The sequence below is a fragment of the Mytilus galloprovincialis genome, chromosome 6 (genome assembly GCF_965363235.1).
Source record: "Mytilus galloprovincialis chromosome 6, xbMytGall1.hap1.1, whole genome shotgun sequence".
In the NCBI taxonomy this organism is placed as follows: domain Eukaryota; kingdom Metazoa; phylum Mollusca; class Bivalvia; order Mytilida; family Mytilidae; genus Mytilus; species Mytilus galloprovincialis.
In genome coordinates, this window is record NC_134843.1 from 73740191 (window position 1) to 73767191 (window position 27001).

General features: G+C 32.5%; 1 protein-coding gene and 1 long non-coding RNA gene across 6 annotated transcripts; one reads left to right on the plus strand and one right to left on the minus strand.

The window, feature by feature from the left end:
* The first annotated feature begins 679 nt into the window (after positions 1–679).
* On the plus strand, positions 680–16541 carry LOC143080288 (tetraspanin-4-like). Of its 5 annotated transcripts, none has more exons than XM_076256033.1 (9): positions 725–740; positions 2723–2754; positions 5865–5945; positions 6941–7171; positions 7986–8060; positions 9559–9666; positions 11718–11909; positions 14220–14303; positions 15974–16541. In XM_076256033.1, exons 3-9 carry the CDS (start codon positions 5889–5891, stop codon positions 16034–16036), a joined length of 810 nt encoding a protein of 269 aa, XP_076112148.1. In that variant the 5' UTR covers positions 725–740; positions 2723–2754; positions 5865–5888; the 3' UTR covers positions 16037–16541. The 5 variants fall into 5 exon arrangements, with proteins under 5 accessions (XP_076112150.1, XP_076112151.1, XP_076112148.1 ...); XM_076256034.1 differs by having other exon boundaries at positions 5868–5945; XM_076256035.1 differs by lacking the exon at positions 2723–2754 and having other exon boundaries at positions 680–740.
* On the minus strand, positions 16531–27001 carry LOC143080291 (uncharacterized). Its single transcript, XR_012979692.1, has 5 exons — positions 26872–27001; positions 21654–21954; positions 19874–19962; positions 18112–18403; positions 16531–17493 (listed from the first exon to the last, which is right to left on the minus strand). It is a non-coding gene; the product is annotated as an uncharacterized LOC143080291 (long non-coding RNA).

The window sequence follows — 27001 nt, forward strand, 5'->3', positions numbered from 1 at the left end:
AAGACGAGTTGACAGCATGTTAGTTTATATTGTCATAAAATTGAGAATGGAAATGGGGAATGTGTCAAAAGAGACAACAGCCCGACCAAAGAGGAAACAACAGCCGAAGGCCACCAATGGGTCTTTAATGCAGCTAGAAACTCCCGCACCCGGAGGCGTGCTTCAGCTGGCCCCTAAACAAAAGTGTATACTAGTTCAGTGATAATGGACGTCATACTAAACTACGTGTTGATTTGATCCGTATCCTATCACTGTTCTGTTTCACGTCTATATATGCTGTTATGGAAGAATATTTTCGAGTTGTAACAAACATTTAAGTTGTATTTGCGTAAAATAAATAGAAACGTACTTACGTCAGGCTAAAATGGACCAATAAAAAATAATTAGTTCCCAACAGCAATGATGATGACAGCTCAATTTCTTCTTCCCTTTTTGATTAACTTTCTATGCCTTGTCTTCTGATGATGTATCAAGAAAAAATATACATTATATATATGGCAAATGACGTTGAAGCAAACTGAAAGTTAAAAACTTAATAATGGGCATATTTTGAAAACAAAATATTTAATTAGTACTGAAAGTCATTGTCATAATTACCTTTGTGTTCGCAGTTAAATAGGTGTGTAATTTGATTCTTTGTTAAATAATGGAACAAGATTTTCTAAAAATAATATATCAAGATATTGAATGCGCACAATATTCAGTTTGGACATTGTGATATGGAATTTTAACACACAAAGGTGAGTTTTTTTGCCATTAGACAACATCTATGATACAAGAAAGTCTTAAATTGTAATAAGAGTCGGCACATATTTACAGATAACATTAAAACAAATAAAAGGAATATTTTATAAAATACCAGAAAGAAATTTGTAGAAAATTATATTTCTAAACCCTCACTCTACTTGAGTTTACAAATGAAATACTTCAAATATCGTGTTATATAAAAATACGGCATTCATCACAACAGTACATCGTTGGGTCATCTGACCGTTTCCAACGCGCATTTTGTGGTTACTTTTCATATGATATCTTTTAATTACTGCATGTTGTCAATGAAAATAACTCGAGATAAAATTTCGTGCGCCTTTGTCTCATAAACAAACGCCTTTTATAGCTCGATCGATTGTACTGGACTGATATCTGCACTGGTATCTATAATGACTACGTCTCTTTGATATGTTACGGTCATATAAAGAGGAGAATCTTGCATGTGGTTTACATGTTGTAACGTACTATTATATTATTTGTTTTTGTATTCCTCTGTCCAGACAGAGTGTTCTTACTTATTTTTTCCAGTCACATAATGTTGTCATTTTGGCGGTATTTTTAACATTGCGGAAGGTTCGGCTAGCCATAAAACCAGGTTCAATTCACCATTTTCTTCATAAGGAAATGCTTGTAACATGTCAGGATTTTGACAGTTGTTTTCCATTCGTAAGATGTGTTTGAGCTATGTTTTTGCCATTTTATAAAGGATTTTCCGTTTTGATTTTCCCTTGGAGTTTTTTTCTATTGCAATCACCCCTTCATAATCATTCCGAATGAATACATCATTTTTGATGGTCAAATGAAATACGACATCAAACAGCGTTTGAAACTAAAATTCGAATACGGCTATGGCTAAGCCTATGTATGCCTGGGTGAAGAAACATGTTTATGTTTCGAATAGATAAAAAAAATGTACATACAATTAACTTAAGTGATATTTCATTTCAATACAATGATGAATCCTGAACCGTAATCCATTTCTTGATCATCTTAAGTTTCAACAAAGTATGGAGGAATACATAAAAAGATCTTTTTCACCTTTTTTTTCAATTTGCGTGCAGCAAAAATTTGATTCTTGTATAGCCGGATGACAATTTTTAGGGAGAAATGAATATTGGTGTCTCGTCGGATATATACCTAATGCGCTTTTACAAACCACGAAACCGATTTCAATGAAACTTGTACTGTATCTTCATTCTTCAGAATAATTAGGCATTGTGATTTTTAGCTTCTATGTCTGAAATTCAAATATTAATGGACCATTTAGTCCAATCTTCATGATAATTGGAGTTTTTAACGGCCTTGGTAGGCTATACAGCCCTCGCACGACGGCCGGTAAAACCAATCTTCATTCACTTCTTCCAAGTAAAAAAAACAACACATGATGAATTTCATGCGCTCGAAAAGCTCTTTCAGATTAATCTTTATCAGGAAAGCTCAAAGCCAAATATTTGAAAGCCAGGGGTGTATAAGGACCAAAATAGTTGTTTTCTGATCAAAAAGGCCAAATCAATCAATGGCCAACTTCTACTGAGAGAACTGAAACCTTAGTTTAATTAAATATTAAAACGAACAATTTATAAATATAAAGAGATGTTTGTTATGAATCAATTCAGTACCGAAGCACAGACTACTCAACTGATGAAATCCTTGGGGCTTGATAATCCACTAGCAGAGCTATCGACCGAGAGCTGTAGAAAAGTATACACTACGTCAAAAAAATTGCATGCATCCAAAGCGTTTTTCTTGGTTTACCGTCATCTAGAACGCTCTTCCTGGATTGTTGGGTTTTCCACTTATGACTCTTCCTAAGTAATTATTTTTTTTGTGTGTGTTTTATTTTTATTTTTGGGAGATCCAATGATCACTTACATCTTTATTTCTTAAGTATGACAGAATATTTGGTGAATGCATTATTGTTTATTAAATACCTTTTTGTTTTACTTTAAAGGTCAAAAACAAGGAAGTGTGTATTCACGAAAGGTATTTTTCTCGTTAAATTGAATTTCGATACTTCTTTTTAAATGATTTATTATGTTTAACTATAGGCGAGACGCAATATTTAACGTCGGTTTAAAAAGAAAATATACTTAAACAATTGAAGTATATAGTTATAATATCACTTCAATTTTTTTATGATTAAAAGTAATAGTTATATACTCATTGATACTAGATCATTATTGGTTTATCTATAAATTCTAGCTAACAGAGCATGTTACGTCTATTTTTCAGTGGTTAGCACTTTGACTGAAATAAATATATATATCAACAAACGTGCTAATTAAATTTTCGAAAGTGCCAGAAAATGTGACCTAATAAATAAAATAAATAAGATAATTAAGAATTTTATTAGTTTAAAATCTAAACAATAGGATTGTTACTAAATAAACAAACCAATACAAAACAAACACAAACAGACAGACAGACAGACAGACAGACAGACAGACAGACAGACAGACAGACAGACAGATCAAAAGACATGCCTTCATAGTTTTATACGCATAACTCTTCGACTTCCACCTTACTCAAAAATGCTTTGTGCTGAATAGAATGGCAGTATATATTAATTTTCATATTCAGGCCCTTCATCTTTGGCCCAAAATAAAAAATGCTTTTGGATTTAATCAAATTTTACACAGTTGTAAAGATTTTGCTTATTCTCCTGTTATACATGTTAAATGTTAAATCGTGACCCTTTCTTCTAAATTATGCTTTTATTTGCAATGAAATTTTGCACAATTATTAACCATCATGTGCATGTTTTCACTTGACAAAGTTTTTAAATCCCTCTCTAATTCAACGGATAACTTTTGTGCATTGCCAAGCAAGAGCTGATAAATAATTGGGATTAACGTTGCATTGTAGCCCTTACGAACAGTTAGTTAATATCCAGTTTCTAGATTTAATTCACAAGCATAACTCAAAACTTTCAAAACTTTTTCAAAAGTTTAGAATTTTAGATATATTGCTATTTGCTTCTTACAATTAACTTTTGGCGTGAATTGATCTGTGGTTAAAAATAAACTATGTTTCAATGTTGATTATGTCAAATGTAATCATAACTTTTGAAAAGTTAGTCTATTTAACAACCACTTGTCCATGGTTTTTATATGGAAGATGATAAAAAGGACTATACATAATCAAAGACGAGAAAATTTATTATAGAGAGCACACATATTGAAGAGTACTGATTTGGTATACCTATTGTCAACTGCATAACCTCTCGCTCGATTTATTGCTGATGGTATGACAACCTTTGTATATTCATTTTGGTCAACAACGAAAGGACATAATGGAATTGCAAATGTTTTATTTCCTTGAATTGACAGACAAATATCAATGCTACGTGTACCCTCATGCATGGTTGCCTATTACCTTGGTACCAATTCCTGATCTCAATGCCTACTATATATATAGACGATTTAGGTACTATATCTGAATATTTGCGAGTATTTTTCGAGTTTCAATGACAAACACATCAGCAGCTTGATTCGGCAAAAGCATATTGGCGACCATCAAATTAAAAAAATGTTGCCCGAAAATTGAAAAAGATAAAATACCAATATTTGAATTATAATGCAAATAAAAGAAAAAACAAGAATGTGTTCTCAGTACACGTCACGGATGCCCCATCCGCACTACCATTTTCTATGTTCAGTAAACCATGAAAATGGGGTAAAAACTCTAATTTGCCATTAAAATTAGAAAGATCATATCATACGGAACATGTGTATTAAGTTTCTGACTTTCAAGTTGATTGGACTTCAACGTCATCTAAAACTACCTCGACAAAAAAAACTTTAACCTGAAGCGGGACAGACGGACGAACGAACGAACGGACGAACGGACGCACAGACCAGAAAAACATAATGCCCATAAATGGTGCATAAACACATTTTAATCACATTTGCTATTGCTTTCATATACAAAGTCCACAATAGAAAATGTATGTCAATAATTCTTGTTTGACATGTAACCGGAGAGCAACTTTGACTCCACCGGTACTAGAACCCAGGAACCCTGTGGTACAAAGCATTGTGTTTACCGACTGAGCTAAAGAAATACGTCCTTAGCTCGACCTCTTACGACTTACTAAGTATCTACCACATTTTCTAAGGGAAGCAATCCCGTCACACTTCTTCCACCTCAAGAGTCATCAAAATAGTTACTTCTGTAATCACTAGCCAGTCAACATTGAGGAGGCCCCTCATGGAGGGGTCCTTGTAATCACATAATCACCATTTTTTTGCCAATATAATCACATAATCATTAAATATTTGCTTATCTTTAGTAATCAAATAATCATAAACTAAAAATACAGTCCTAGGTAATCAAATAATCATGAAATATTTGGCTTAATAATCAAATAATCATTAAAAAAACGGCCAAGTAATCACATAATCAAAAACCCCATGAGGGCCCTCATTGAGGTTGTGTGTTCGAACCCTGCTCGTGCAGGTGCACTCGACTCTAATTTTATCCTCTAGTCTTATCGAAGAATGGTGGTTTTCTCCGTGCACTCCGGCTTCCTCTACCAATAAAAACTGGCCGCCACGAAAATGCCCAAAAGCTATGCTAAGAAGTGGCATTAAAACACAGAAAATCAAATCAGGAGTAATCATACCATTATGACTCTCAAAACACATACCTGATACCTTAGCTAGAATTCCTCTCAAACAATCGTGAGTTGTTTTTTAGTTTGGCGCTTATGTAACCGGAGAGCATGAATTTCGCTACAAAATGATTTGTCTCCACCGGGACTCGAACCCAGAATTGTGCACGACTGTCATACAAGTGAGAGGTTTAGCTAGCTTTAAAATCAGGTTTCATTCATCATTTTCTACATAAGAAAATGCATGTACCAAGTCTTGAATATGACAGTTGTGATCCATTTGTATGATGTGTTTGAGCTTTTCATTTTGCCATTTGATTGGAGACTTTCCGTTTTTAGCTTTCCTCGGAGTTCAGTATTTTTGTTATTTAACTTTTTATCAAACTATAATGCCGATACAAGTTACTTCAGTTATATACAAAAGTTTACTTATAGAACTTAACAAACTAATTGTATTGATATATATTCTTTATTTTCGTAGTAGATATTTTAGAATATAGAAGTCATGTGTAATCAAAAGGTCAGCAAAATTGTACTGGTCATCATCAACATATTATTTATTGTAAGTAATAAGTAATATATTTAGGTAGATTATGTAACAATAACAATTAAAAATTCAAACGAACAAAAACTGTGACGAAACAATATTAAAAAAATTAGATACAGAATAAGCAACAATCTTATATGTAAAATAAAACTCCTTTTCAAAATCATAGATCCGCACCTGACAATAATATGAATAAAAAGGGATGGGGTTTTACCTCAAGGAGACAGTAATCTAACGACATAAACAACCATTGTTATGTAGGGAGCAATGTGCACCCTTCGGGTACATGAGAGCAATGTGCACTCTGCATGTACTTATACAGAATAATATAAATTTTTAATTTGCCATGAGACTAAAATGATTTTTTTGTTAATAGTTACGTTATCTGTCATCAATACCGAATTCTCAAAACAACGGAATATATTGTGATGTGAAATAAGTTTTTCAACTTGGACATGAACAAGCATATTTAGTATCGATACTAATTGAATTGATCATATGAGACATGTAGCAGATATTGCTAGTAGTAAGAGAAATACATTATCTAAAAGTCCGTAGAAGGAATTGATTCCAGGTTGAAATTAAGGTTTCATGTTACCACGATAAAAGCTCTTGCGATAAAATGTTCCTTCTTGCGAAAATTATTAATCATCCATGCATATCTATAAGAAAGCAATTGTTCCTACAACCATAACCACGTAAATAAGAATGTTCCTGCACGTCTCTTTTTAATCTATAACTGAAATATGACAAAAACAGACTAAATAAAACTGAGAATAGAAATGGGGAATGTGTCAAAAAGACAACAACCTAACCAAAGACTACGAAAAAAAAACCCAGCTCATGTTCAAAGCAGCAGAAAATTCCGCGCTAGAATGTAAAAATCTAAAAGTCAGCTATCATTTAATAACAAGGATAAGAAGACAGTGTATGTATTTTTATATTAATTTACCACTTCCTATAAACAACAAATGATTGGTTCTCTCATCTGTTTCGTTATTTTTTTGCAGCTGCTTGGATTAGGACTGTTGATTCCAGGCATACTGGTTGTTCTAAACGAAGATGTCATTAATGATGATGTGTTGCCAGCATTAAAAAGTGTCAGTTTTGGCGTGACAAATCTCGGTGACATGGCTAAAGGCTTGTCTATAACATTGATTGTACTGGGTTCCTTTGTCCTGGTTCTCTCATTGATTGGCGCAATCGGTGCGTGCTGTAAAATCAGATGTCTACTGATTATTGTAAGTTAAACTATTAACACGAATACTAATACGAAAAATAACAATTTATAAATTTTGCTGTGTACGAAGCGCTTTTCTTGATTTACCTTAACATTGAACGCACTAAGCAAAATATTTAAAAGCCAAAGTATTATATAAACCGTAACACGTGAGATGATTTCATTACAGAGACGTAATGCATGTAGCACTAAAAACAGTCTAAATATAATGTTTTCCTTATTTTTTTAAATTTTATTGTTTTTATAGGAGTCGTGGAAAGAAAATGCCAAGGAGTCAATGAAAAATTTCAATTTAAAAAAAGAACGATAACAGCATCATGAACTAAATATATACTAATGACCATCAAACACTGCCTTAAAGCTAAAGATTAAGCAATATGGACTGTTTTATAAACCTATGTTAAACCCATGAGGCCCGGAAAGAGAAACTAAGAGGCTCCTCGACAGTCCTAACTTAATCTAACAATTTGAAGATGTAATTTCATTGCCAAGAGACAACTACCCATAAAGACAAAACATCATAGATATGAACACTAACAGGTCATCGTACTGTCTTTTAAACAGCAACCGACAATATACACTGGATTTAATGCTGCCGACCTGACAAAGGCATAATATGTGAAAGGGTTTAATATGTTCGTGAGCGCTCCATCATCACACTTATCTCAAAATAGTGGTGTACCAACACTGATTAGAACACAATTACTATTTTACACTATGCCGCAATGCATTAATTTTCCCATATTTTCAATAAATTTCGTTTAACATGTCTATTTTATTTTCCACTATTTCAAAGCATTATTCTTTCTTTATAGTACATAATAATAGTACTGATCTTGGCTATTGGAAAGTTTGTTATTGTTATTCTGTGGATTATTTTTAACTCTGATGTAAGTATAGTATAGCTATAGAACTTGGTATTCTGGAAACATCGCAATCACCTTACTACATCATAGTATCAGGTCCGAGACCACAATTATTTCGTAGTGCATTTCTTTTAGAACATAAATGATAATAAAAATAATCCCACCTGCGCTTTCTCAAAGAAACTTTTACAGTGTGTTGTACTACTTTTGGGACAAATTATATCAAAATTCTAGAAAACTTCATCGCCTCTAACTCAAAATATGGACAATTTTATGTTTAGGGCGTCTTGAAATCTTTTGACAGCTTCCGAAGTGCTAATTTTAAACCTTTTTCAGCTGGACCAAATCATTACTTTCCTTTAAAACTCTGGACCCAATTTTTTTTACAGTATAATTTCACCCCTACTTGCAATTTGAGGCATTAAACATGGAGAAATAAATTTGGAAGGGGTATAAAAATTAATGACAAGTAACCCACTGTCAACACTGGGACTATATTTGTCAAGGGACGACAATGGTGGTCTCGGACCATCATACAATTAATAACAAAATACACACAAAAATGATTCCTTTATATGAATAAAACAGTTTTATCATAAGTCAACGAGACCAAAACATAACGACCCAAAATACATAAAAGAGATCAAATTTCGATACAATATTTCAAACTGTCTTGTCTACTTTTCTGCGATATCAACATTTGAAAATACATAAAGATCTGTGGAAAAAAGTAAATCACAAAAATACTGAACCCCGAGGAAAATTAAGAAAGGAAAGTCCCTTATCAAATCGCAAAATCAAAAGATCAAGCACATCAAACGAATGTATAACAACTGGCAAATTGCTGACTTGGTACAGACATTTTCTTATGTAAAAAATGGTTAATGAAACCTGGTTTTAAAGATAGATAAACCTCTCACTTGAATGACAGTCGCATCAAATTATATCATATTGACAACGATGTGTGAACAAAACAAACAGACAAAATAGGTAAAAATGTCCCTCCCTCATTTCAACAGGATGGAAATGAGTTATCCCACATAAAATGTTGCGAATAATATTGGGAAATTGGTGTTTGAAGAATTAAATGCTCCTTTTTGTAATTTCATTGTGGTGTAACGAAAAGTGTTGACTGAAGCACATTTTGAAGGAACAGCGATATGACCGCTCCATACTAAAAATGTGCGTACAAATAACGCTTATACAACCTTATATAATTATACAAAGAGAATCATTTATTTCTTATGATTAAATTTTTGCTACAAACATAACATTGCGAGATATAATAGCTTTTTGTTTGTTTTCCTAAGCAATGTTGTAAAGTTTTCATGCGAAGTGCTGTCATGAATTGAATTTTTTTTTTGGGAAATACAATTTGACATTCAAATACATCGCGATTGCATTCAGCCAAACAAAAGTAGTTGTAAGTTGACATTTGACATTGTTTATAAATCGATAATCGAAAAATTAACCGCGAAAACTAAACATGTTCAAAATTTCCACATTTATCTTTTTTGCACAGATTGAAAGCAAACTGAAAACAGAGATGAAAAGTGCACTTCTAAAATTTACAACAGACGATCTGACAACTCACGAACTTTCATCAGGATGGAACTATCTAAACATGAATGTAAGTGTTTCAAGTGGCAGATCCACGGAGTGTGGTGTATAGGGAATAGTACGCCACATCCCCATTTTCGATTAGATAAAAAAAAAATGTATCACGTGTTTTGCAGATTTTTTTAGATTTTTTAGCAAAATTGCCCAAATACTTTTTATATAATCAATTTTTTTGGGAAATATGACATCCCTTCAGAAATCCTGGACCCGCCCCTGGTTTCTACTCTAAAACTGTTCTATCATTTTCTCATTGACACCAAATGACACACCAGTTTTAAGTAAGAATGGAGAGGTATTAAAATCGGAGTCACAGAAACCTGAAAGATGGGCAGAACCCTTCAGGGTGATTTTAAACAGAGAACCACTGGACAAACCAGCACAACTTGATAAAACCGAAGAGAAAACGGAAATACAATTTAGATATACCAGCGGAAAAAATGAACTTAGTGAATAAAGAAAGCATTATGTTGGCTCAAAAATGGTAAATCAGCTGGAGTAGATAAAGTCAGTGAAGAACTCCTCAAGTCAGATGTAGAAACAACAGCATCAATACTACACACAATATTTAGTAGATACGGGAGGAAGAAGTTTTTCCTAAAGACCGGAAAGAATTTATACTGATTAAACTTGCCATAAAGGTGATATGAAGAATTGCAACTGGAGAGGTATATCATTACTGATCATTACTATCTGTACATGCAAAGGTGTTCCTTTGCGTTATTGTCAAGTGAATAATAGATGCTTAAGTTGACACCCTACAGAAAGACAAGCAGGTTTTAGAGCCAATAAACTTTGTAGTGACCAAATGTTTTCACACTCAGAAACATCATTAAGCAGTGTATATAATGGCAACACAACATCGTCATAAACCTTGTGGACTTTAAAAGGGCTTTTGATAGCTTGGACAAAGCCTGTTTGTGGAAAATAATAAGAACGTACGGCATACCTGATAAAATAATTAAATCATGATCAAATTATTTTACAACTACAGATGCTGTGTCCTACAAAATGGAACCCAATCCACCTTGTTCGATGTACAATCTGGAGTAAGACAAGGATGCATCATCTCTTCCCTTTTTACCTCATTGTCATCGACTGGTGCATGAGAAGAACACTTGGGAATAGGGCAACTGGAATAAGATGGTCAATGAATTCAAGCTTAGAAGATTTTGTAGACACATGCCTACTGTCAACAAATCGAATGAACATGCAGAACAAAAATTCAACTACAAATGTACATGAGACTGCTCTGTCTGTAGTTCTAAAGATAAACACACAAAAAACCCAAAGATTATCAACCTTAATTACAAAACTAGAAAACAACCAATAACAATTAAAGAAGATAACATAGAAGACGTGGAAAATTTTACTTATCTAGGAACTAATATCAGTCAGGACTACGGCACTAGCAATGACATGATGTCAAGGATCAACAAAGCCAGGACTTCTTTCTGCGGACTACGAACAATATGGAAAACAACATCAATATACAGGTCCATAATACGTGTCTTAGTAAAATTTTCAAGATCTTCTTGCCAAAACCCATAAGTGATAAAGACCTATACAACCTTACCTTGCAAAGAAACATCAGAGCAGAAATTACAGATGGAACAGAATTGGCCATGTTCTACGAATATACAAACATGACATAACAAAGATAGCTTTCGAACACCTGCAGAGGGGAAGAAAGAGAGGGAGACTGAAAGACGCATGGCGACGCACAATAGAGAGTGAACTTAGAATTATTGGAATGACATGGGGAGAGGCAGAAAGAAAGTCACAAGACAGGCAACAGTAGAGGTCGTTGGTAATGGCCTCATGTGCAAGTTCATACAAATAGGATTGAGTAAGTAAGTAATTAGGCCCTAAGTTTTTTCGTTTGAAGTGTTTTACATTTGTGATTACGGGGCATTGTAAAGCTAACTATCCGGTAAGGGCTTTGCTCATTGTTGAAGGCCATACGATATCCTATAGCTGTTAATTTCTGTATCATTTGGTCTGGTCATATGGAGAGTTGTCTCATTGGCAATCATACCACATATCCTTTTTTTTATATTATAGCTTGAGTGTTGTGGTATTGATGCTGTTACTGGTACAGGAGCTGACAAAAATGATTACACTAACACTGTTTGGTATCAGGGAACAGGAGCTACAGAGCTTCCCACATCTTGTTGTCCTTCGGCTACATCATCTTCATACACCAGTACATGCTCGTTTATTAAGACCAGCGCCCCAACTGGACACCATTCAAAGGTATATTAGTGTAATGTTTAAGTTGTGAATCAACGTTCCTGACTTTCATTACTTTCTGTTTATTTGGCATGTACACGTATAAAGTAGTAGCTTATGACAAGAAAACAAACATTTTGCGTGGTTTGAAGTCTATTAAAATGCATTTTTACCAATTATTTGTGGTCTTCATTTAACAAATATTCCAGCTAATCTGGACAACATGCAAATGTTCATTAATGTATGAATGATATACCACTACCTGTAATCATTTATAAAAAAAAAACATGTGGCGTGCCTTTCTTTGGTTCGAAGTCACATCCATTTTATAAGTTCGGTTACTTTACCACACTTGTCCATCAAGAATGGCTTAAAGTTTTGAATGAACAAAATTTTGCCAGTTATATTTTTCAAAAGAACCTTCTTGTATATTCTATTTATGTTGTTTCAACAAAAATGTTGGCAGGACACAAATTGTGATTCCTACTTATGCAACAGAACACCAAAATCACAATGGTCCATTTTAAATATTCAAAACATGTATACTTAATTTTTGAAAATTATGATGTCAAGAATTAAGAATTAATAATTGTTATGCAAAACCGAAATAGATCCACTATTAAAAATATCAAGAAGTTATGATGGTATGATACTAAACCCCTAACGGGAAGGATTGTGCCTGATGTTCATATGATGAAATCATAATCTTTCAGTCAGTTTAATTGAAGTCTGGAGCTGGCATGTCAGTTAACTGCTAGTAGTCTGTTGTTATTTATGTTTTATTGTAATTTTGTTTATTTTCTTTGGTTACATCTTCTGACATCAGACTCGGACTTCTCTTGAACTGAATTTTAATGTGCGTATTGTTATGCGTTTACTTTTCTACATTGGCTAGAGGTATAGGGGGAGGGTTGAGATCTCACAAACATGTTTAACCCCGCCGCATTTTTGCGCCTGTCCCAAGTCAGAAGCCTCTGGCCTTTGTTAGTCTTGTATTATTTTAATTTTAGTTTCTTGTGTTCAATTTGGAAATTAGTATGGCGTTCATTATCACTGAACTAGTATATATTTGTTTAGGGGCCAGTTGAAGGACGCCTCCGGGTGCGGGAATTTCTCGCTACATTGAAGACCTGTTGGTGACCTTCTGCTGTTGTTTTTTCTATGGTCGGGTTGTTGTCTCTTTGACACATTCCCCATTTCCATTCTCAATTTTATTTGTAAGACTAGGGGTTAACATTTTGACTGAACCATGTTTGTATAATCTGATATGTTTTTCGTTCCGTAATGTATGACACCTATCTATGTTTGTTAGATTCCTGTTCTCAGAAACAAAGTTAAAATTGTAAATAAAAAATCTTCCATCATCTAAAAATCTTTCTTTGCCAATAAAATGCATTTGATAATTTTATTTGCGTAATACATTTTTCTTCCGAATGTAATTAAAATTTATCGATAGCACAAGAAATGTCTGTTTCCTCTTTTTGCATAAAACATTGTCAACTGAGGCGAAGCCAAGGTTGACAATGTCTTTTCGAGGGGTAACAATCTGTTCTATCACCCTCTCAGCTATGTGTTATTTAATTTATTATACTGAATGTTCTGTTATTACTGTCGATTAAATTTCAAATTCAAAGTAATAAACTATGACGTCTTGTGCATCCGTATTTAATAAAGCGCACACTTGATCAAGCGTCTCTGTGAAGGGTAATCGAGTATTTGCCATAGGATAGAGTCGTATTTAATGAAGTGCAAACTTGATCATGCGTCTCCGTGAAGGATAATAGAGTATTTGCCATAGGATAGAGTCGTATTTAATAAAGCGAACACTTGATCAAGCGTCTCCATGAAGGGTACTAGCGTAAATTAACACCTTCGTATTAGCCAATCAAAATCTCGCATTTTTACATCACGTATAATAATACAATATAGTACATTTCGACAAAAAAAAACCAGAAACACTGAAGCGAACAAAAAACAAACGACAATGCAACACACACAGAGACAAACTATATGATAACATTGACATTTTCCTGACTTGTTTGGCTTTAAAAATATTTTGATATGAGCGTTACTGATGAGTCTTAGGTAGATCAAACGCGCGTCTGGCGTACTAAATTATAATCCTGGTACCTTTGATGATAACTATTGTTACTAGACATTAAATACTACTTGTTAAAAAGCTTCTTCAAATAACACAGGTCCCAAATTTTATGTTTAAATGCTGCTCCTCTGATTTCTATGGTCTTTAAGTGTTAACGCTCTAGCAAATATCTCTTGTGTGAAAGTACGTAACTATATATATTTGTCAAAGATACATTAACAAATATTTTACAGGGTTGTTATGATGCTGTCAAAGATTTCGCAACAAAGTATTCAGTTGCCTTCATTTGTATTGGGGTCTTTATCGTGTTGACAGAGGTAAGTACATTTATGAAGCAAAGAAGTAAAGAGAGGTATTACATAAACTCATCATAGATACCAGGATTGAAAAATACATTTACGCCAGACGCGAGTTTCGTCTACAAAAGACTCATCAGTGACGCTCGAATACAAAAATGTTAAAAAGGCCAAATAAAGTTCCTAAATGTTTTGCCAAAATATTGTCCCTTTGTTGTTCACCAATAAGTTCCAAGATTATCGTTCATTATATTATTTATAAATTTATTTTTATATCGCTGTTTTATTGAGATAAATAAATTTATGTGAAAACAAACAAGCAACAGAAAAAAGAAACACATACTTTTATAGAATAACAAATGTTTTATTTTAAAAAATCATTTGAAAACATACATAAAAAGTAAAAAATACACATACTTTGGAATGAAACATATTTTATTTGAAAGAAAAAAAAAAACATTCGGAAAACAAGGAAGCAAAATAAAGGAAAAATTACTCATACTTTGGAATGAAACATGTTTCATTTGAAAGAAAAACACATTTGGAAAAAAAGGAAGCAAAATAAAAGAAAAAATACTCATACTTTGGAATGAAACATGTTTTATTTGAAAGAAAAAAAAAACATTTGGAAAACAAGGAAGCAAAATAAAAGAAAAATTACTCATACTTTGGAATGAAACATGTTTCATTTGAAAGAAAAACACATTTGGAAAACAAGAAAACAAAAGAAAAGAAAAAATACTCATACTTTGGAATGATACATTTTTTATTTTCAAAAAATCATTTAAAAAAAAAAAACAAGCAGAATTAAATATAAAAATACACATACTTTGGAATGACACATGTTTTTTTTTTAAATAAAATATTTGAAAACAAACGAGCAAAATAAAAGATAAAAATACACATACTTTGGAATGACCCAAAATACAAAATACACATTATGAAACTTAAACATTAAATTTTTTGATTCGATATTTGAGGCTGTAACATTCTAATATATGAGTACAGTAATGACAACTTCTTTTGTGCGTTTTAAAGATCGTTAATATGTAATGCAAATCTCAAATAAACATAAGAATTTTGCATCCAAGTATCCACAAAAGACCAAACTGATATCTACATTTCCATTCTCAATTTTATATATATTGTTCACTGTTATGGCCTTCAAAAATAGAATAAAGTTTAGGGTCAACTACAACATAGAAGAAGACGAATTTCATTTTGAAATTAAATGTCGGAGACACCGTTTGTAATAAATAGTAAAAAAGTGACACCTCTGTTAAACAGACGTGTAAGCTGAACTTCATTTTCACTATGAAATGTAAAGTTTCGGCAAAACGAAAATAACATATATTTAACGAAGTAGAAAGTATACTCTCAATAAAGAGAGTTAATATACAAGTTTAGGGTTATTAACTATAAGATGATGTTTTTTTTATTTTTATTTTCCATATCGTGAATATTGTAGCAATCATATATATGTTAACATTTTCTACAAAACTTGTCAAAAATATTTTCTAAAACGAGTCTATATTAACATTTGTACATATATTTTCTTGTCAACCTATTTGATTATTTCTTTGATGAATATCTTCTGGTATTAAAATTTAGATGACATTCTGACGATCCTGTATTTTGATCTAAACCAATAAATAAATTTAATTTATTTGACTGCAGTTCTTTTTTTTTAGATTGCGGCTGTCATTTTTGCATGCTCGTTGTGTAAAAAGAGTAAGACGGGTACAATTGTTTAGATACAAGTTGTGTGAATTTTGTTCTATTTTTTTTATCATGTATATATCTTAAAATGCGATGTATAATTTATTTTATATTTATCATTGTTTGATTACATTTTCATTTCATAGTATGGTAAAATTACTGTATATTTAAGTATGCACTGTTCAGGTGGAACACGAATTTTCCTGTTTCTCAAATATAAAGATATTTACCGTGTAAAAAATTAAGAATCAGACTCACAAACAATCTCAATCATTATTTTCTTCTGAATTTGGTAACAATTGCATGGCAATATCTCATATCAAGATGTAATTCAATTGTTATAGTTTTTGACCATTAAAAGATACAAGTTGGCTTGCAATGATAGTTTTGATGCATATAATTCAGAAACAATTTATTTTTCTTTTATGTATGAATATTGTATTTTCATTTACAAAAAGATTTCGCTTTACTTTACAATGTGTATCGACCAATTGTATTTTGTTTTGTAGTTGTTCAATAAAGTTCATTTATGTCACCGACTGACTGTCTTCTTTTTTATGTCAATGAAAGCTATATCAAAGTGTTTGATATGATTTTAAAAACTCGGGAAAAAAACAATAGCTGTCTACTACAATTTCACTGAGAATCTTTCTTACAGCTGGATATTTTTTTGTTGTACCTTAGAAAAAACCCAGCATATATATGTATTCCTATTTAAAATGAGGTTAGCTTCAGACGTATATCTAAATCGCATGTCTTATAAATATGAAAACGTCAAACACAAATTGGACAACATTTCAGAATCATTTCTTATAAGATATATTACATTTGTCACAATTTTCATTCTTTGGAATTCCTTCCGGTTTACTTCTACCGCGCCCCATTAAGACTGTTTTACTTATATAACCATGTCCCCACTGCAGCAAAGATCTAACATTAACGCGCTCTGTATAAAACACCTCTACTACAACAGCCATTGTAGCCATGACAACATTTAGTCCATTTATATTTCTAGTAATTTTCATAAACGGATTGTTATATTTATCCATCTGTAGTAAAAACTGATTACAGAAAATGTCTTCTTGAGATCCTTTATGTGTCAATACAATTGTTACATAATGCTGTTGATAGTGGCAATAAAAATCCGTGAAATATATGTTACAATTCTCAGTGAACATAACGTTTGCCTTTAGATGAAGTCGAACAGGTCCATAAAATGATATAGGTGGTGGTTTTGAACTTGGACTTAGCAGGGTACTGTAAAACAGACCGTTAATAGCACCATTAATTATAGAGCCTTGGTCGCCATTATTGTCTTTAATATAAGGTATCATTTCTCCCGATGCAGATTTCAAAATGTCCTTATAATACTGTTCGCTTTTATTCCTATAGAAAAATTCTATCGGTTTACATTGTTGTGCACTTTTATTCTTACTAAATAGGTATTCTAGAGCTAAAACATATAACTGCTTATACTCATCTATCGACAAATCTGGAATGTAAAGTAAAATTCAATGTGATGCTGTTTAAAAATAAAAGCATTTGAAAAAAGCGAAAAAAATAACATTATTGCCAATGAGACAATTATCAATAAAGGCAACAGTAGTATACCGGTATTCAAAAGTCATAAATCGATTGACAAAAAAACAAATCCGGGTCACAAACCAAAACCGAGGGAAACACATCTAGAGGAAAATAAAGGAACAACAGGTACGCTGAAGTGCAACAAAAACAAATGTCAATATACATAACAACTGCCATATTCCTTTGGCACTGGAGTTTTTCAGAAAAAAGGGTGGATTGAACCTGGTTTTATGGAATGTCAAAACTCCCGCTTCATGACAATGAAAATTAAAAAAAAATATCCATATCTTCGATGCATTCTCTCAACCATAATTTGTTTAAGATCTGATTACTTCTTTTGTTGCAGTCAATATCCATAAAGTATGTTGTATAAGATTTTTTAATCTGAAAATATTATTAAAACTTTACAGAATTTAATGAAAATTATACAGAAGCTACTTCATTATCTCAAGATATCACCATGAAAAAAAATATCTCATATAGTGAATGACTATATTTCAAAGAGTGAAAGATTAAAGCTACTTACACGTTTTAAATGATATCACGTGACTATGTTGAACTGTTACAGCTATCATGTGCTTATTCGTACTACAATTCTGCTGAGACAAACGCAACATCTGAATTTCAGTCCATGTCCCTGATTTCAAAGTTAGTGGCAATAAAAATGTTAATTTAAATGAATTGAGTATGAAAACAAAAGTTTGATTCGGTTGCTTTAAGAATATTACATGTGTGAAACCCTCGCTAGATTTGCTGTCAGACTGGACTATCGAATATGTAGCTGGTGGACAACGTAGAACTGCCACATTCATTGGCTTCTGTAAAATAATAATACAAGTATAATAAATTGGGATAAATAACAATCTTCACCATATGTTTATTAGTACACTTCATATCAAATATCGCCTACTAGTATTTCATGTCGACAGTAAGATATGTCTATAAAAATCATTTCCTACCAAAGATATTTGTCTAGGGATTATTTACAAATTCAATTTGAATTTAAAAAACACATAATATCAGTTTTTTTCTCTTTAACTAGCGCTATGTAGATGATGTACTCTCTTGGAATTATTTTAGCTGTAAATTAATAAATCTGGTCTCTCACAAAAAGACAATACTTTCATTCACTCCTGAAAAAAAAACCCACTGAACGTTCCATACCTGATCTCACACCTACCCTTCTGTAAACACATTTACGCATACGGTGACAAACGTAACAAAAGAAGTTTCCAATAAACATGATCAGTTAAGTTTCCTTTTATATGTTTCTAGTATCAATATGGCAAGTTCACTTCTCGAGACCTTTTTGCATATCAGATATTTTCATGCAAGGAAATACCCTGTAACACATAAACTGCTTAGTCAGTGTTATAATATTCAGCAGATGTGTCAAAGTCGTTGATACTAATTGTTGAATAGTTATCAGCACGAGAGTTTCAACTTTTATCGAAAACATGTTTTCCCAATAAGCATCGACAATCAATTTAGAATTTTTTTTCAATTTGGTTCATCATAAACTTCTTTAAAAAGAATCAGTTGTTTCAGAAAGTATCTACTGAAAGTTATTCAAATAAATTTAAAATGATGATTTAATTTTTTTTTATTAATCTTGCACATGTATGGTATTGATTTTGTTCTGTGTTTAAATCAAATTTAAAACAATCGTGTGTGCCGAGAAAAAAGTCCCGACACTGCCAATAAATTTAAAGATGAACGGGCGGTGCCTTATTATTTCAAGCCCTTCTACCCAGATCGCTTCATTGCCGGTTTTGATCAATTCAATAGTCAGTAAGTATGACGGGTAGATTTAGCAGAATATGTTTCCCACTTCAGAGCATTCCATATCATCAGTGGACAACAATATCAATAAGAATATGCATACCCCTCTAGCTAGCATTACAATTATCTAATTCCATGTTAACAAAATGATTTGGTATCTTTATTTGTAATTTTTGCCAACGCTATGCATTGTTTATCTCACCAGTCATTTTTGTATCCTGTGTTCAATATTGTGTCTAATTTATACAGAATCTACATCTTTTTTGTTAGGCCGAAGGAAATAAGTAGCTCACTTTCATCATTTTTATTTGGGTATTATAAACAAAACGAAAGCTTATCAAACCTTTTAAAGATGAAATCTATAGGAGAAAGGAATAACAGCATTATATTTGTCACCCGTTGCGTTTCTCGTGGTAGAAAAAATGCCATACAAAGGGTATACTATTCAGAATATGCTACAGTATATCTATCGAAAATATTTGCAATTCCAATCTTTACTTTATTACCTTTATGTTGTGTTGCATAGGCATTTCAACTACTCTAGTTTCCTTCATTTCAAAACTCATTGTAATATCAGAGATATCTGTGTCTGCAACTGAAAGTGAAAAAAATACACTATTTAATATACAGTCGTTTGATATTTTTTTTTACCGATTTCATATGAATATAAACCAAGATCGATTTATGAACACGACTCATAGCGCAATACTTAAACAGCGTATGTTAGGATTTTGTTGAGATTTCCGTGCACATAATACGCAATACTTGATTAACCTTCATCCGTTACCACCGTTACCTTTACCTATACCAACATGTTTTAATGTTAAAAATATAAAATATTTGAGGGGATAAAAATCATAAAGTCCTTCATAGAAAGGACAATTTCTGATGAAGTCTACTTTGTTTATGACAGCTTCAAAAAGTCTATCATTTCAGCAACCTCACGATTCATTTATTAATATTGCTCTTCGTTCAATATTTATACAAAGAAACAAGACTATGCTTTCAAAGAAAATTTATTCGTGTGAATCAAAATGTTACACTTATGGTGATAAGGATCTATAAGACTACAAATATGGTGGTCCCAGTAAAAACTATTTGATTCTGTATGTGCAGATAATATTTTCTATCAATTATTCCCAAACAAAGGGGTACAAAAAAGATTTTAAAGTCCATAAACAAACTCAAATCATTGGTTAGAATAGACATTAACTCTTTTTGATAGCATTGATAATAAACCCTTACCGGTAGTTTTGTGTGTTTGTATTCAGCTGTGTTTTAAATATTAAACTCGTCCTGAATATACATGAGTTTAATAGTATTGCACAAAAATTATCAACTCAATAAATTGTTTTGCTTCAATTTCAGCCCCTTTATATAAGTATATGTTGATTAAAAAATCATATCTATATTTTTTAAATAAAAAACGTTTTTTTCTTCAAAATTGCAAAAAAGTTCAATTTTCAGCAGTATTTTTTGCAAAAAAAGAAATCGACGACAAATATTTTTTTGGGCAAAATTTGATTCTCTGTCAATTGAAGAATGAAATATCTTCAAGGGAAAAAATTCTCACCGTCAAAAATAAACTGTTGGATATGCCCTTAATTGGAAAAAGAGAAATGAGAATACAACAAAACAACAAAACAACATCAGTATCAGGTAAAAGTCCCTTTAAGATCATTTCCTAATGCTTGCAGAGTGAGACTTTGGTTAGGATTAGGGCCGATTTCCCCTGAATTATTTCACACCCGGGCAAATTTATAAAAACAAACTTTAAATTTTTACTGCAATTTCTCGATGGTGTCACAGCACTTTCAGGTTCTAATAATATTTTGGTTAATGTCTAAACATCAGATTATCTCATCAAATAATAAACGCTTGAATACTCTCAGGAACCACAATTTTGAAACATTCTGACAAATTTTTGCGTATTTATTCCAAAAATGTATCAGAAAAACATTGTTCAAACAAAAACTAAAGTTATGTTTCAGTAAATAATTGTCTTACGAATACAAATAAGCTCACTTTGGTAAACGATGTCCTTCGATGCAAACTTTGATAAAATCATGTAAAATTTGCCATTTGTGTCAAAATTCCTTCACCTTTCACTGCAACATGGGTTGGGTTTTTTTAATTTTTATTTTGAGAAAATATGTAAGTTTCTGTATTTTAAGAATATTATATAGACTATCAATTTCTAGTAGAATTTGAAAACTCTTAGGCTTTTACCTAGTAAGTGAAACAAATTATAGTACAGGCGAAATTGGCCCTACTCTTTTCAAGTACCTTTTAAACCTTCTAATTTCCTCTTCGAATGACTACACAGTTGATAAAACCTTCCATATTCTGTCTCTTTAACTGTAAGGCCATAGATACAAATACTGTACTTTGATGTTCCAGGAGAAAATTCAAGTGAAGAACAGAATTTCCTTTCTGATGGATTTAAGAAAATCGTCACGCTTCCTCCAGAAGATTTATCAACAATTAACATATACAACACGTCTACGGTTAGATGAGTCGGCCATTTTATAATCAAATCGAATCTTCTACTGCCACAAAGCTGAGCATGGAATAAAAATGTACTGCTCTGAAAAGAATACAATTTTGTTTTACACGATAAGAAATCATTTGCAATTACGATGTTTGTTCGATGACACAATAAAGTTTGCATATTTTCGCGGAGCATTTCTCTAAGATAAATTGTTTGTATATCGTTTGACCTTCGATTTGCATTGACCTAATGTCAAAATTCTATATTTTTTATTTCGCGTCTTAAGCCGAGGATGTTCGCTATTTTTGTCATATTTTCGGAATCCTCTGATTTTATCCATTTGAATGCCTTAAAAAAAAATGCCCATTGACCCCCATTTTTCTTTTTATCGATTTTTTACGTGCATAATGATATAGCCATTGAATTATTTTTTAATAGTTTTGAGAACTTAAACTTGTCAATGATAAAGCTATGAATAGTCAAGAGAGAACATTTTCCCGCCAAAATTTTAAAGGCTTATGTCTCGAAAACGTCAAGCACATTGAACTGTATATTTTTTTTTGGCTCTTTTGATCCCTTTATTAATCCCTTATCAATATATTTTAGTGTTTTGAAAAGCTAATAATTTGAAACTGAGTAGCGAACTCCTTTAACCAATAATTTTGTATAAATTTGCGGTCCATTGTATAGGTGTTGTCATTTTATTGAATAACGCAAGGTAAAGTGACTATTAATCGCGTATGTCTAATCCAATTTCTTATTGTGAGCTTTCGTTTCATAAGAAGTAAATAGTAATATATATATAGTAGCCATCCATTGGAAATTTTACGGCATCATCCTTTTGGTTGATCGTTAGGAGTTAGGAAATATCTATCCTTTATCTCACTTCATGCAGGAACTTCTTAGGAAGAAAGATAAGAAGTTAGCGATATCCTTTAACTCTACTTTCCGCTATATAGATGATGTTCTTTCACTAAATAATTCAAAATTTGGTGACTATGTGGAACGCATCTATCCCATCGAACTAGAGATAAAGGATACTACAGATACAGTTAAGTCGGCCTCATATCTTGACTTATATCTAGAAATTGACAATGAGGGTCGGTTGAAAACAAAACTTTACGACAAAAGAAATTTCAGCTTTCCAATTGTGGACTTTCCATTTCTAAGTAGCAACATTCCAGCAGCACCTGCATACGGGGTATATATCTCCCAATTGATACGATATTCCCGTGCTTGCATTTCCTATCATGATTTTCTTGATAGGATAGAGGGTTGCTCTTCAGTGGCGGATCTAGAACTTTTTGTAAAGGGGGGCCCGCTGACTGACCTAAGGGGGGCGCTCCAGTCACGCTTCAGTGATTCCCTATATAATCAACCAAATTTTTTCCACGAAAGGCCCCCCCCCCTGAATCCGCCTATGGTGCTAACAAGGAAGCTATTAAACCAAGAGTTCCAAATGGTGAAGTTGAAATCATGACGCCATCACGAGTTGGTTGACCGTTATGGAATAACCGTTTCACAAATGATATCGGATATATTCCTTACGTCGTAACTACAATCCCCTTCCCTTTCATGAATGTGACCTACCGAATTAGACAATTTACCGGATTAGTTATCACATAAGCAACACGACGGGTGCCACATGTGGAGCAGGATCTGCTTACCCTTCCGGAGCACCTGAGATCACCCCTAGTTTTTGGTGGGGTTCGTGTTGTTTATTTTTTAGTTTTCTATGTTGTGTCATGTGTACTATTGTTTGTCTGTTTGTCTTTTTCATTTTTAGCCATGGCGTTGTCAGTTTATTTTCTATTTATGAGTTTGACTGTCCCTTTGGTATCTTTCGTCCATTTTTTATCGTGACATCACCAATTGAAAAGCAATTTTCATTGAATTCTAACTTCATATGACCAACACGACGCTTGCTAACATAGTGGAGCAGGAACTGTCATGTTTATCTATTCAGGAGTACCCGATGCTATCTTAGTTTTGTTTTGAAGCGGTTAATGATACTTTTAGTGTTTTAGGCTTAGAAAATTTACATGAAAAAATGGTTCTGAAATTTGGTAAGTGTTTGTGTGTCTTTCAATTGTTGGGAAACTGGAGATCAGTAGGTATCATAGAGGGTTATCATACATAGTCTTAATCTCTTTTGTAAATACCTTTTTAAATGAAAATTATATTTAAATTAATACCACAGAAATGCATTGCATAGAAGCGTAAGGTTTGTGAAACTCTCAAAAATAAACTAAAAAAGTAATTCATGTGAAAATTGTCGTAATTTCTGTCTCCTCTCATAGAGGAGTTGAACTGAAGTGCAAACGGGGACTTGCATGGGAGGAGTAAAATGACTCGTTATACAGATTAAATTTAACTGTAACATATATCTACCAGAGACAAAAAGTCTAATTCACGACAAACAAAAAATAAAGCAATTAAAAAAAATCGTAGGTTTCTGAAATGAAGGGAACTACAGAACTGTATTATATTTTATACAATAAATTAAGCATAATCAAGGGTTTTAATTAAAACCGTAATTTGTTGGTTTTCATTGTACAACAACATTTTTGTCAGTTTTCCAGCGACGCACATTGTTAGTAGACAGCTAATATTTTGTGTTGTTAATATTAATGCTATTAATGCTATGTACAATAAAATAGATAATTTCGACGATTTCATAAATGAAACTTTTGGGAAATAATTCTTTATCAACTGGACACTCAGGAGTTGTATAAGGTCCTTAATCAAATACAGATAATGAAAGGGTGACTGATCTAAAATTAACATGGGGAAAACAAATACTAGTACATCAGTATTGCGTGTTAGTGTAGTTCAATAATTAGATAAAACTTTTTTTGTCATTCAGTCAATTGAGATAATTTGACAAGGGCTTAGTTATAGTTATTGACCAAGCAAGTCGGTATATAGAATTTTATCTGCACAGCTCAGGTGACCCTTATTAACCCGAACGACGTAGGAGTTCGGGTTAAAGGGTCATCCTGAGCGCGTGCAGATTAAATTCTAAATACCAATTTGATTGGCCAATAACTGTTTTAACACATGACGTCATTAATTTACGTGAACGTTTTAGATGTGGATGATTTTCCGCAATCCACGGATCCTAAGAAAGGGGGATATACGACTTTCATTGGTGAGTTTTAAATTGACAACTTTTTTGGGGTTTAGACTTTTTATAAAATTGCGATTTAATGGTAGATTTTTTCTTAATGTTTCTGTTTAATATATTCCCATTTTTTTATTTAATAAGTGACGATTAAGGCTTTGACAATTTGAGTACCTTCAAATCGTTGTATGAAAAAAAAATCATAACTGAAAGGGTTATTGAGTTTTAATTAGATTAATTGCTTTTGAATATCTTTCCATCAATGATGTGCTTTAATAGAGAAAGATAAACAGAGGAAGATGTTATATTACCTAAATTTTAAATGTTGAATAAACAGAAAATACGTTTCTCTTTCCAATCTTTTCCTCCCCCTCCCCCAAATTTCTTTGTATCTACTGTATTAATTTTTAAGACACGTCCATCTAAATGAAGTCTGATTGATCTCCAGCTAGGAATAGATATTGAAAAAGTCGTTATATTAAATTCCATTGAGTCTAAAACTAATCCAAATCAGATTTCTTTTATTCGGATATTCTTAGATACATTTCTTTTTTGGCGGAAATGACCAAACATTGTTTTAACTCTCTTTCTGACTTTAAAACACTGATTTAAGATTTATGTTGTACGCAAAATATAATAAAATTTTTATGTTCAAGCTAAGATGAAAAAAAAGGAATGAGAAACCTTTCTTTTTTCCTATTTTGAAACTACGATGTTTGTACAAAGTTAAATTTTGTCGCAATTTCAAGGCAGAAGTCGGATTCGGGGGTGAGGACGTTCACCCTAGGATTGGACAAGTATCGTGTTTTGCCTTAAAATCGTCAATATTGTTTTAGTCTCGCTACACCGCGGTGGTATATTTTTTTCAATTTGATAGAATAACGCCCCTGTCAACATCTAGGAACCGCCCCTAAAGGTAAAAATAGATTTGAACTGTGCAGTATATCCATAATCTGAGGTAGTTAATGCACACCTTTGCTGTGCATTATCCAGATTATAGTACAGTAAGAACAAAGAGATTTTGCCCATGTCATGTGTTAACACATGTTACACGTTGTTACATTGATATAATAAACATAATTATGATCAATGATGAGTGCACTGAATAGTTTAAAAAAATTGTATATATGTTTTGCAGAGTCCCAGCAAAATACTACAAGGCATTATATTTAGCATTGGCGGATCCAGAATTTTTCATAAAGAGGGGGGGGCTCCAGTCATGCATCAGTGATTACCTATATCATCAACCAATTTTTTCACACAAAAAGGGTGGGGGCGGGTGACCCCAGGATCCGTCTATATTTAGATCAATATTAAACTTACGAAATGCGAATTCACTATGATTATTGAATCATACAATTGTTACTTAATAACCTCCGTCTCAAAAATAGTCATAATACACTAAAAAATAACTATCAAAATTCATTAACACATACATTACAAGTCGGGTTGTTCAAAAAGTAGCCTAATCTGTCTCAGTTGTGCACTGTGCCTAAATCTGGCCCTTTTTGTTCCTATATCTCTCGTATGTCCAAAAATACTAATGAAATGATGTGAATTGACTAGTGTACAAGAATATATTGCACACACACACACAAATAATGACCTTAATAAGTGTATATCCCTTCTCCTGCAGCAAAAACAGGATTCTATTAAAAGTTTATAACAAGTGTCATATCAAATACTATACAGATATGTATTAAACCTAGTCGATTACAGACAGTGGAACGGTTATTAATAAGGGGAATAGCATGCTGATAAGCACCCTTGGATAGAAACTTGCAGACGACGTACATTGCAATGGCCGTGAAGAAGAGGTTTTCTTCCGTATATAAAATCTTCCAAACACATAAAAAAAATACATTTTGAACGACATACAATGTACTTACATTTTTGTCCGCCATATGAGTTATCAAAGTCAACTACAGAAATGAATTATCAAAAATATCAATAATTGAAGTGTGTAGATTAACTCGTTTCATAATCGGTACAACTATGTCTAACTTCCGTATTTAGTAG